Source organism: Anguilla rostrata, chromosome 14 (genome assembly GCF_018555375.3).
Source record: "Anguilla rostrata isolate EN2019 chromosome 14, ASM1855537v3, whole genome shotgun sequence".
Taxonomy (NCBI): Eukaryota; Metazoa; Chordata; class Actinopteri; order Anguilliformes; family Anguillidae; genus Anguilla; species Anguilla rostrata.
Window position 1 is genome coordinate 40,252,452 of NC_057946.1, and position 13,063 is coordinate 40,265,514.

The window sequence follows — 13,063 nt, forward strand, 5'->3', positions numbered from 1 at the left end:
ACAAGTCCCAGAGTGCATCACTAATAGTACTACATGTCCCAGAGTGCTTTGTGTATAGGTAACAGAACTACATGTCCTAGAATGCTGTATGTCAGATACCTTTTTAGTTGTCTTCATTGAGTCATCCAACCATTTTCTTTACTCTCATTCACATACTCTCATTGTCTATGCATTGATGATTCCAGCATTATAGAAGAAGGTGTGGTACTATGATGTAATAAGGAAGATGCCCAACGTGCTTCCAGCTAGCTGAATTAAAGAGGACTAAATAGGTGCTCAACAACCAGGACAATAAAACTATAGAGCAGGACTCCTTACCTGGACAACTACACAGGGACTAGCCCGAAATAAGGAATGCTGGAGCACACAGGGCTCAGAGCAAAAGACTCTCTCCCTTTAATTACACAAAGTTTGGTGCACATGTGTAGGACTGTCTGTGTGCTGATTCAGACAGAAAGTGCACTTCCTGCTTCTCCCTGGATTTAATAAGATAGGCAGACTGTGGCTTGTCCATATACTGGTGCCAAACCAGAGCAAAGTGGCTGCTTAGAGCTGCTTAGTAAATGGTAAATGGACTGTATTTATATAGCGCTTTTATCCAAAGGGCTTTACAATTGATGCCTCTCATTCGCCAGAGCAGTTAGGGGTTAGAGGTTAGGTGTCTTGCTGAAGGACACTTCAACATGCCCAGGGCGGGGTTTGAACCGGCAATCCTCCGACTGCCAGACAATCGGTCTTACCTCCTGAGCTATGTCGCCCCATTGGGCAGTGATGCCTGGACTGACAGTCTGTCTGAGCCCGGCTTAAATAACCCCGCCCCTCTCTGTTGCCACCATGTGAAAGCCACACCTCTTCCTGTGCTGCTGACCGCGCCTGGCGTGATGCTGACAGAGCTGTGATGTCATTGCAGGAATGGGGGCGTTCCCAGCAAGGCCCCGCCTCCTGGAGGGCGAGCAGCAGCCGCAGCTGGCGGGCGCTCTGGCTGGGGCGGGCGTCCTGTGCGCGCTGCTGCTCCTCCTGCTGGGCGCGGCATGCTTCCTGAAGCGCAGCAAACACCGCCGCCACCAACGCCGCAAGAAGAGCGGAGGTGAGGAACCCATGCCTGCTTATGGGCCCCGGGGCCACAAGCCTGCTGAGCTACAAACCGCTAACAACATAACTCCACTAGGATGCACAGGAATACAAGGCCTGTGAAAGCATGTGTTAGAAAAACACTAGGAGTCTTGCCTCGTTCCTAAGTTTACAATTTACAGTTACAATTTGTTCATTAACAAACACTGTTATACAGAATGGCTTAAAGTAGTACAGCATCAGGAACATTAAACTTTTCTGGCAGGGCATTGGCCTAATCATTGACCACAGAACATACATATATACTTAGTACAAAGCAAAAGACAGAACATACATATATACTTAGTACAAAGCAAAAGACAGAACATACATGCAACTTCATACAAAGCTAGCTGTGGGAATGTGCTGTGGTATCATAACACTGGGGTCCCAGTGTGAGCGTTTAGTGGGCAAGCCATAAAGTATATAGGTTACTATGGATCATGTCAGGCCAGGTGCTGTAGTTACAGCTTGGTTACCATGATGCTTTTACAGTTCTAACTTGTGTCAGCACTGGGTCTTGTTCTCAATTTAATTTGTGACACCATTATGTGACGTGTACCCCTCCCTCTCCCCCCCCCCCCCCATCGCTCTATTTTCAGATATCCCCGATGCCCTGCAGAAATGCCCCCCTGGCAAGTAAGTCCCCCCCAACCCCGCCCCACCCCCCACACACAGTCTCCTTTTTCTGTGGCTTTACTGGATAAACCAGCATCTCTAAATTACAGTTTGAAAGGGTCTGTTTCAATTGCTTTCTTTTTAACAAGACCAGGCCAAAACCTAGTATATGGCTGGACCTCTCCGGCCGAGCAATGGTGTAACTTCATCACTCACTCAGTCACTCACTCAGTCAGTCACAGACATTTGCATTTGTAGGGCTGGTCCCGCTGTTGCGGTCCAGCCAAAAATCACATTTAGGGACTTTTAAAAACATTTTTGGTTGCAGTTTCTTGTAATTTATCATTCATTTATTTTCTTTAATTCATATAAAAAGAGAAGACGAAAGGCTGTTTTATACTTCTACGGAGTCTGCACAGTTTGCATTGTGTGTGTGGCACTCGTAAACGGGCAGATCGTTTATACTTGTGTGGCATGTTGCACAGATTGCATAGGCCACGTGATTAGATTTTGTTACTGACCTTTATAGTTCTACAGAAAACGAGTAGCTTGTGTCTGAAAACAAAAAATTAGCCAGAATAATGCTAACCAGACAGATAATACAATACACGACTACCTTACATTCATATTTCCATACCTACTAAATACTACACCAATAACCACAAAAATGCTCAGCTAGACATTTGCCTGATAAAACCACTTTTAGCTGCATATTTAACGTTGGCTTATTAGTTCTGTGAATTAACTGTTATAACCTGTTAGCCAGAGCCATCTGCCAGAGTGACTTCATATCAGCAGTCAGCCAGTGCGGCGCATGCGGGCTCTGGTTGCTAACTACATGCTTTTAAATTCTTGGGGAGGTACGCGACATCAACGCGGACGTGCTCTGCACCCTTCGCACATGCCGCACATTCTGCACAACCCGTATGCAGACTCATTTTTACATGTTCTCCGCAGTATAAGTGTAAAACAAACGCAAGCATGCAGATGTGATCCTCCCTTCTCTCTCTCTCTCAGCCCTGATTCCTCCCTTCTCTCTCTCCTTCTGTCTTTCTCTCAGCCGTAACCCCTCTTCTCTCTCCCTCTCTCTTTCTCTCAGCCCTAACCCCTCCTCTTTCTCTCCTTCTCTCTCTTTCTCTCAGCCGGAACCACTCCTCTTTCTCTCCCTCTCTCTCTCCCTTTCAGCTGTAACCCCTCCTCTTTCTCTCCCTCTCTCTCTCCCTTTCAGCTGTAACCCCTCCTCTTTCTCTCCTTCTCTCTCTCTCAGCCGTAACCCCTCCTTTTTCTCTCCCTCTCCCTTTCAGCCATAACCCCTCCTCTTTCTTTCCCTCTCTCTCTTTTTCAGCTGTAACCCCTCCTTTCTCCCTCTCTCTCTCTCAAATTCAAATTCAAATGCTTTATTGGCAAGACATATATAAAATATATATATAAAAATACATATTGCCAAAGCATAGTGATAACAAGAATGAACCATAGTAAGAATATATATAAAAATAAAATTTAAAAAATGCAACAAAAAAAAACAAGCAGCCACAACAACAGCATAAATGACAGTAACATAACATTTATTTGCTATTAAAATGAACTACTAAATACTATTACGCTGCTATACTGTTACTATATTATGCTATGTTCTATTAATAAAGAAAAAAAAAAAAATGTTCTCAATAAAATAATAATAATTTTTTATTAGTTAGATTTTTTGTTAGTTTACCCACTGTCCCTCGGGCTGTAACAGGCAAAAACATATTTAGCTGCGATAAATACCTTCTCCTAATAGGACTCACGGCTTTTGTTAATTTGTGAGAGAGGGAAATTTTGGAATTTTGAATATTATTAAAATGTGTTTTTCTTTTCTGTGAATATTTTTCACAATACAGCAAGAAGTGCATCTCTGTCTCTACCTCTCCTGTCTTGCAGTGACCACTGTACGTTCTTCTTTGGGTGGCCATGTTTTTTGTGCCTTCCTTTTTCAGTTGCTTAGGTGTGGTCACTGAGCCTGTACTTGGTCAAGATTTGACTCTGCTTTGTATCTATAACAGAGATGAGATACTCTGCCAAGATGTATTTTCAATTTAGGGCCAAATAACAATTAAGTTTGTTCTGTGTTTTGGTTTGATTATTCCAATGTTCCAGATAGGCATCTTTTGTTTGTTTAATTATTTGGTTTTAAAGCAGCGCTGTTGGTCAGTTTGGTCAGTGTTTGGTTTTAGTTGGTTAGTGAGTTTCATGACCAGCTGACTGAGAGGACTCTTTTTGGGTTTCAGATCTTGGGTTTTCAGTGCTTGAAATTACATTGTGTCTTGGGGACTTGATTTGCGGTGCATCCAAAATTTAAGTGCTCTTTTTAAATGTTAATTATCAATGGGTATCTGCCTGATTATGCCCTGGATTGGTTGGTGTTTTTCTTTGGATGTTTAGTATTGCTCTGTAAAATTCTACATGCAAGGCCTCTATAGGATGCTTGTCCCACCTAGTCGTGATAACTGAGCGGACTCAATACTTCGCTTCCACATAAGGCAATTGGTTGGATTACACTGTCAAAGACTTTAAGCCAGATTCTAATTGGTATGTCTATTTTTAAATTTCTAATTGCATAAAAGGTTCTGCAGGCTTTTTCTTTCAGTGTATTCACTGGCAGACCAAAGTTTCCTGAGGCACTGATTTTGAGCTCGAGGTAATCATAGAACAGGGAGTGGTCTAGTGCGGTGTTTCCTAGAGTGAACACATGTCTAGTTTCCTGAGATCTGAGTTTCTCTTGGAATATCATTATTTTAGATTTTTTAAGTTTACTGTCAGTGCCCAGTTCTGACAGTATTGCTCTTGCAAATCCGAATGTTGCTGTAGCCCTTGTTCTGTGGGCGATAGCAAAACCAGATCATCCGCATACAGAATTTAACTTTGTTAACCTTGTTGTTTAGGGTTAGGCCAAGGGAGGCAAGTGCACCGCTAAATCATTAATATTGGTGACAAGCTGCATCCCTGAAAAACACCTCGCCTTTGAGTGAGGAAATCTGTTCTTTTATTCCCAATTTTTACTCCACATTTATTATTGCCATAAATAGATTTCATTATGTCATAATCTTTACCCCCTTATAAATAATATAATCCTTCTTGCCAAATAGAAAGCCAATTTGTCCTTTGCTCAAGACATTGTGCTTGATAAGGAAGGCTAGTATTCTGGCATTGGTAATGCTGCAGAAAATCTTCCCCAGATTTCTGCTCACATAGATGCCTCAGTGGTTATTTGGGTCAAATTTGTCTCCACTCTTGTAAATTGGGGAAATAAGCCCCTGATTCCAGATATCAGGAAAGCAGGCAGCTTGGACAATTTGAGCAGAGCCTGTCACAGCTCAGGGGTGCTGTGTTTAAGCATCTCTGTCCTGATGCTGTCAGGTCCACATGCTTTTCCAGGTTTTAGCTTTTTAATGTTGTCTTTCATTGTTATTTTGTAATCAAGTGGGTTCTGAGTTTTTGATAGTTGCTTCAAGGATTTGCAACTTTTCTTGGATTTGTTTTTATTCATAATTTAGATTATTAGGTGAACTTTGCTCATAAAGGTTTTCAAAAAGATTTTTCCAAATTCATTCTCTCTCTCTCTCTGAAGGGGCTCCTCTCGGGCAAACAGCCCTGACAGTGTCCTGAAGATGAAGGCCTGCCTGCTGAACACCATTTTCCCCAAATTCCCAGCGTCCCGCTCTGAGCCCTCCCCCTCGGACAATGGCGATTGGAGCGAGTGTCAGGAGCAGGACAGGGAGCTGCTGTCTCGGCCCTGCCCCAAGAGCCGCCTGTGGGGCTGCGGAGTGGGCCAGGGGCCGGACGTCCCGTCTGCCGTCGCCCTGAAGTCCATCTCGCGAGGGCCCGACGGCCGATTCGTGGTCCGGCCCTATGAGGACGGCTCCGCCTCCAGCTGCGTTGAGGACATCCCAGAATTTCCAGGGGGAGGCGGAGTTCTGGAAAACGGGCGTACGTCGCGCTGGGACTGCAGCAGGTCGTGCTCGCTGTGCTCGGAGCAGGACGACCTGGCCGTGGTGCTCTCAGTGGACCTGCCTGACGCCAGCACGGGGTCCTGCTCCGATTCGGGTTCCGGCGCGGACCCCTGTGGCTCCACCGGGCTCAGCACCCCCTCTCTCCCACGGCCGGGGTTCCTGCCCCAGGACGGCAGGGCGCTGGTGACACAGATGGAGCGGGAGAGGGAGTCGGGACACCTGAGCCGGTGTCTGGCCCTGGCGCGGGAGCGGGAGGCCCTGGAGAGGGAGCTGGAGCTCTGCGAGGCGCGGCTCAGTGCACGGGCCTGGCGCAAGGAATGCTGGGACACCGGCTCCGCTCAGGAGGACTCTCAGCTCAGGGGAACCGACTGGCCTCCGCCTGATGCCGGAGGGGGGCGCCATTTGGGGGCCGATACGGCGGAGCCGAGTGTGTCCTGCACCCTGAGGGACAGCTGCCCCATTGCCTCCGTCTCCGGCAGCGTCCCAGCCCCCCGCCTGCAGGGGACAGCATGGCCACAGGATCTCCGGTGGGAGGACCCAGGCGCAGGGCCCACCAATCTTGAAAGCGCATGCCTGCTTTCAGATGGCATGGAGGCGGGGCACAGCCATCGGAGGGCCCCTTCTAAGGGGTCTGCGGGCAGGTTTGTTTCTATGCTAACAACAGAGGCTAGATCAGACAAGGGGAAAACGGACTCTTTTTCCCAGAATTCTACTCACCCGTCCCAGCGGCACTTTCTCCAGGGAGGAGAGGAGGAGGGGGGCAGGGTTGATCGGGGGTATTCTCCGGGCTCCACCTGGCCGTATAGCAGAGGAGGGGGAGGGGGGACACATAAAACTGGAGGGGCAGAGAGTTTGGGAATGACCCCCAGTGGCAGCAGCACCCCGTCATTCCCTGAGACTGATAAAGAGGTCATCAGGGCTCAGCTCTGGAGCGCTGACCAGTGCCTCCGCAACAGTTCATGTGGCAAAACGCCTTCCACCAGCCCGACAGGAAGTGGCGACGGCAGCAGTCGGCCGGACTCCTCCGTGAGCCGAACCTCCGGTTCTGCACGACCGGACCCGAAGCCGCACCCCTACCAAGCGTCCCAGCCGCACAGCAGCCCAGTCCTGCGGTACCTGAGCCTCCCAGGGTTTGTGGAGATGAACGTGGATGAGCCCGTGGACGCGAGCGTTCCTGCGGGTGGGGCGGCCGGTCAGAGTCGCGGCACCCGGGCGGGAGAGCCGCTGGCCACAGGCCCAGGCCCAAGACCCGGCGGAGCGACGCTCAGAGAAAGCCGCCATCACCCCGCTGAGCCCGGAGCTGCTGGCTGGGGAGGGAGGGCAGGGTCTTCAGGCGGAACCCTCCGCAGGCCGCTCAGACGCTCACGGAGCTTGACGCGGGAAGCCCCAGCTGGGCGGGGCGGGCGGGGGGGCCAGACCGGGCACTCAGACCTGCACAGGGGGAGAGCGAGCTGGGGTTTGAGTTTTGGGCAGGACACAGACCCAGCTTTGACCCAGACCACAGGAGGCCCCAGAGCTCAGGCCAGCAGGACACACCCCTTGCCCTCTGTGTGTGATGCTGCACCTCAGGGGTGCGGCCAGGCAGCCAGCAGAGGGCCAAGCAGGACCCAGCGGGATGTACCACCAAACCTGCCGGTCAGGAAGTGGGCCAGTCTGAAAAGTAGGCCGCATCCCGTCTCCCATGCGTTCCCCAGCCCTGAGATGTGGGTCCGCTCACTCAGTTTGGGCAGCACCTCCATGTCCAGGCTGGACCCTCTCAGGGGTGCGCCCCACAGTTCTGAGGAACCCCCCTCTCGCTCATTGCCCCTCACCCCTTCGCCTCCAGCTACGGGGCATCAGAGACTCCCAGTTTCACCTGATCCCCGTCGCCAGGCAACCGTTCTTCCAGAAGTTCCCAGGTTCCCCGTGTGCTACCAGGAGGCTCCGCCCCCCTTTCCCGGCTCCGCCACACCCCGGTACCCCTCCAATCCTCCAAACTCTGCACGGGACCGCCCAGCGCCACTTCAGCCTGGCCACGCCCCCCTCACACGGCAGGGTCCGAAGCAGGAAAGGGAGGCGCAGCCGGGTGCGGAGGAGGCCACGGAGGGGTCCGAGGAGGAGGAGGGGAGGGGGAGTTATGCCAGCCAGAGCAGCGGTAGAGGGAGTCTGGGACCCCTCTCAGGTCACACCCCCTGCCCTTCCCCCTGCCCCTCCCCCACCCAACCCAGCTCACCACCCACCCTTCAGGAGGGCAAAGCAGGAGGAAGGTATGTCTGCTTTCCACTATTATTATTATTATTATTATTATTATTAATAGTAATTTTTTAAACCCATTTGCACACATGCCAAATCTGGCCAATCCTTGCCCATTTAAGGGGTACCCTATTTAATGCTTTTTTAAAACTTCAGATGTGAGAATCACAGAGACTTGAAAAACGGCTTAAATGAAGCAAGACATTTGTACCATTTACAATACTAACTTCTTCCTAAATTACGATAAACAAAAGTGCCACAAATGCAACTGTCTAGGCAATAAATCTGAAATCAATTTGCTCTTTTTTAGTATTCAATGAAATACTCAGAGATTGCAAATATACAGCAGGTTAAACTATACATGTCCTGGATCAAAAACTCCTTGACCACAGTGTGTCAAATTGAAGGGTGGATACGCAGAACTACTAAAGATTTATGAATCAAAAAGTAAGCAGTGTACCAAGTGTCTCCAAATCTATCCAAAATGTCTAAATTATGCATTGCTGTAAATCACAACATAAACATGTATTTCACTACAAATCAACAGTTTGACTGAAGTAACTCACTGTTGCATCATTTTCAAGTGGGAATTACAAGCTTTCCGTCAGTATGGTGGTCTAAAATAGTTAGGGGTCCTGAAACATACACAATCTCTCCAAAAATTAATAAAATGCTTTTTGTCTGTTATAAAGCATATATATACATGTGCCCCTCATGAAGGTTTAAGGTGAAACACTGATATCAGATTTAGAAAATAATGCAAAAACATTATCATACTGTGGTGCAGTACCTAAATGTGTAATCATTAACTCTCGTATGTTTTTCTGTACGCTACAGTATGTAATGTTTTTTTGTATGGGGATGGTATGCCATTAAAACAATATTCAATGTCCACTATATTTTTAGCAGTAACACTTACATTTGGATGATGAAATCTTATCTGTGTTCAGTAAATAGAGACAGAGACAGAATCATTGCTGTCGCTCCCCAGTTCTAACTTAGCCCAGAAAACAGTATATCAGCTAGGTCTATCAGCAAACATATGCCTTAGCCATGCTCAGAATTTCTCAAGAATAATAGTTTTTTCCAAGAAATAACGGAAGTCATCGATAAAATTTCATCAGGTGCAGTGTCTTTTACTGCTACCACAGACTGAATGCGTATTGCAGCTATAATGAGACAAAACTTCCAGTTACGCTGAGCTATGAAACGCTATTCCACAAGTAAAATCAGACATATTATACATCGTTAAAAAGCTTATTCTGTCATCTATTAGATCGATTAACTGTCGATCAAGCCAGATTGTACTACAAAGGACGACAACCCCGAAAACAACATGTGGTATTATGCACAGCTATTTTGGAAGGTACCCAGGTGTCACAAATGAGCGTATATGTCACAAACGGATTGTTCAAGTCAATATATGGCCACTCTATCTCTATGCGTAAAACCAATGATAAGGTTGTATATTTATTCCATATTTAGTCCCAGATATTGGCACTAGAATGACGTGGTATCATTTTTGAAAAATTAATCTTGTTTATTTCAGTGTTCAGTGAGCAGCGTTTTTCACAGCTGTACTGGCACACCTTCGGCTATTGTTGGCTTTATCTTGTTGCTACGACGGAATACACATTTTTAGTGGTAAAAGAATGTTTTCATGTATGCCCAGATCAACACTACTGTCCAGTGTGTCATGCGTGGGGGGTGTAGTTGCAGATGAGGCTGCAGGGAGGGGGTGCTTGGTAAATGCACGACTAGCGCGACAATGGTGGCGCTGCGAAACTCCGTATTCGGTATAGTTGCCTGAATCGTATACTAATAAAGCTAGAACACTGAGTTGGTGTTTTCAACTCATAATTTGGTTGCAGGAGCACAGAATGTCTGAATTGCGTAATCTAGGCACGCCGGCGTGCTGACCACTAGGGGCTTTGCGCTAAGAGGTTAATAAAGTATTTCCTACCATTATGCCTGATGTTTGTTCTCTGCCTGCAGGAGGGTGTCAGTGGATGAGAATTATGAATGGGACACAGCCGATGTTCACCTGGAGTCTGACCCCTGCAAGGCGTCACGCCCCCACCCAAACCAGGAGGGCGGGGCGTGGGACTGTCCGCGAGCTCCAGACCTCCACAGCAAAGGTGAGTCCGTCACATCATATCCAGACAGTCCCAATTTAATCTGTACTTCTGGTTACAGTAGTGTGTGTGTGTGTGTGTGTGTGTGTGTGTACACCTTTTCTCAAACTTTATTCTGCTGTAAGAATGACATTTAAAAGCAAACTTCTAACCTCCATCTTCTGCTCATTCTCTGACCCCTGACCTTCGCCCCCTGCTGCTTTGCCTCTGATCCGCAGGTGACCGCGTGAGCCTCTCGTCCTGTGTGGTGAAGTACCAGCTCTCTCCTGGGTCCCCCTGCTCCAGAACTCGTGACCTTGACTCTGTGTTATTCTGACTGCCCACACGCACGCGTCTGCCCAACCGTGTCTGTCTGTCTGCCCTGCTAGCACCCGTGTCCTTCTACCATCCCTGTAGCTTTAGACTCTTATTCCTGTGTTGAGTCAGGAGATGTCCTTAACTGACCCACATTTAAATGCAACTGCCATTTTTTTCCCTCTAAATCATGGTTTGGTGAGCTCTGCAGTCAACTAAATGAAAGAAAACTTATACATACTGTATGTAAGGAAGACGCTATTTGTAAGTCAAAGCTAAAGATAAATATTTTTTGATCCAGATGTTAAAGCTTGATATAATACTAGAAACAAAGACAGGAGTTGCTTTCTGTGAATAAAACAAGAGGAAATTGAAAGGTAAATTGTGCATTGATGTTGGGAGAGCACAATGTTTCCACAGTATGGAAATACTTACCAGGAACTGTAGACCTGCAAAAATCACAATTAACTAGTTTTCCATGCCCTGCTTCAGACTGAGAGGCTTTTTTAACAAATCATTATTTCCACAAAAAATGTATATATGCATTTATATATGTGTATATATATATATATATATATATTTAAATCATATATAAATTTTCAGTGGAAATAATGATTTGTGTCATCATTTGAAAATAACATCTTGGAAGCTATTAGACATGAGAAACAGTATGTACCGTATGCTATCTGCATGGGTGACCCTGGTTGTGTTCATAACAGCCTCCTAACTACTGTGTCCTCAAAGTATGTACTATCTACTAAATATGCTGCCTACAGTTTTTTTAGTATGAGACAGGCTGTATGCAAAAAAATATAATAATCCTTCATCCTATTCTCCAACGGTACTACGGAAGTGTCGTAGCACATCCCACCCCTGTAGTAAAAAGGCCCCGCCTCTTCCTCTCTGATATGTGGGACCCAAAGATGGCTCCACCTTTTCCTCTCTGTGGGACCTCCTAAAAATATGATTTACTTCCTGAAAAGTGTGGTCCTGAATACGCACGTTGAAACCACCGGAAAGAAGTATACCATCTAGGGATTTTAACTTCACTATATTTAGAGAAAACGTTGCCTACTTAACAGCTTTCTCATCCAGTGTACTCAACTTACATACTGTATTATAGTCAATAGTAGGCAAGTGTGCTGTTTTGGATTCAGCCCTGGTCTGTGATCACTCCTGCGATGGTCTGTACGGCGAGGAGTCTGTTCTGTTGAGTATGCTGTCTGTCTATTTTTCTCTTATTACTGTTCAAAATGAAAAACTAGGAGCAGATCTTCAAACCTGTGACATCACCAGTGACATCACTGATCTGTCAGGGCTAATTGGATGCCGTATGACTCCAGGACTGCTGATTGGACTGTGAGATGTATAGCCCATGTCCCAGAAATTCCGCAATTACAGTCATATCCCACTGAATGAAAAAACATTAGTACAAGAGACCTATAAAATCACCCAATTACAATGTCATCCAGCCACAAGTAATCTGTCCATCGAGGAAAGATTGGCAGCGTGAGCCTTATTCTGAATGGTACTACTGTTTGCTCATTGTTCATCACTCACTTGTAAGAACCGATCAGATGTCTTTCTCCATGACAAAATTTTGGGATCCGCCTCTCTTTGGGTTTCAGAAGCTGCCCTATGCTGCCTCCAAATTATTTTCAAGAGTGAAAGTAAGGGTAGTGACACGTTTGTGGAATTACAGTTCAGCTAAAATAATTTCAGTTTTCAGATACTGTGGTACTCTGTCTTTGTGTGTGCGTTTTGAAGCCATTTAGCACACTCACAGAATAACTTCTATCTTGTTCATTATGAGGATTATTTTTTATGAGGAGCAGAATGTGCTGTTCATATGTTTTAGCTTTTGCGGTAAATGCTGGTATCAGGGTTCTGAAGCCATTGTTCTCTTTTAATGAAAGGCACATTAATGAGATCTTTCCATTAATTTCTTTCAATACTGTCTGGTTTTAGCAGTGGTTTTGATGCAATCAAGTTTATGCATTAACTGTCTTCTGATTAATCTATCTGCTGTATCTGATGGCTTATGTTTTATGTAGATGTTTTCATTTTTTAAATTACTGAACCATATTTTTACTTTTATGCAGGTTCGATATATAACTATATATAAAAATAAAGGGTGAATTTATTTTGAAAAAATATTCTGTATACAAAATGTATTAGTGTCTGCTTTAAGGAAAAATAAGGTGCACATGTTGTGCTCTGCTGATTGTGTGTGGGTTTGGGTTTTCTGTTGCTGTTATTGATGTTAAAACTATTTTTATATATTTTCTTTTAAAAAGGATTAAATAAAGCAATACAATCAGTCTGTGCATTGTCCGTTTTATTACAAAATTATGGTAGGCTTTTCTTAATGCTTCTTCAAGAATTAACCATTTTTTGATTACAGTTCATTGTTTACATTGTTTACAGTTCATGACGAAAAATCCAAAAATGAGTCAATGTTATGGTTGTAGTAGTTCTAATCTAGCAGTGTGGCCTCTCTAGTTCTGTTCATGAAGTCTTCTGAGGTCAGTAGTCACTGACACATTCACACCTGCCTCCTGAAGAGTGTTTCTGATCTGTCAGACAGACGTTTTTGGGTTTTTCTTCTTTATGTTGAGAAATCTGAGCATTCTTCTTTCGTTAACTGTAGAGGTCTTCCTTGGTCCTTATTTTGTGACTACTGAT

General features: G+C 45.8%; 1 protein-coding gene across 1 annotated transcript in view; it reads left to right on the forward strand.

Moving 5' to 3' along the window:
• The window catches only part of LOC135239260 (uncharacterized), a 55,115-nt gene extending 42,417 nt beyond the window's left edge, over positions 1 to 12,698 (forward strand). The window contains exons 17-21 of the mRNA XM_064307803.1: positions 911 to 1,087; positions 1,713 to 1,749; positions 5,336 to 7,963; positions 9,945 to 10,087; positions 10,303 to 12,698. Coding sequence (XP_064163873.1) covers positions 911 to 1,087; positions 1,713 to 1,749; positions 5,336 to 7,963; positions 9,945 to 10,087; positions 10,303 to 10,400 — 3,083 coding nt within the window. The 3' untranslated portion in view covers positions 10,401 to 12,698. The remainder of the gene's footprint in view (positions 1 to 910; positions 1,088 to 1,712; positions 1,750 to 5,335; positions 7,964 to 9,944; positions 10,088 to 10,302) is intronic.
• The last annotated feature ends 365 nt before the right edge of the window (positions 12,699 to 13,063 follow it).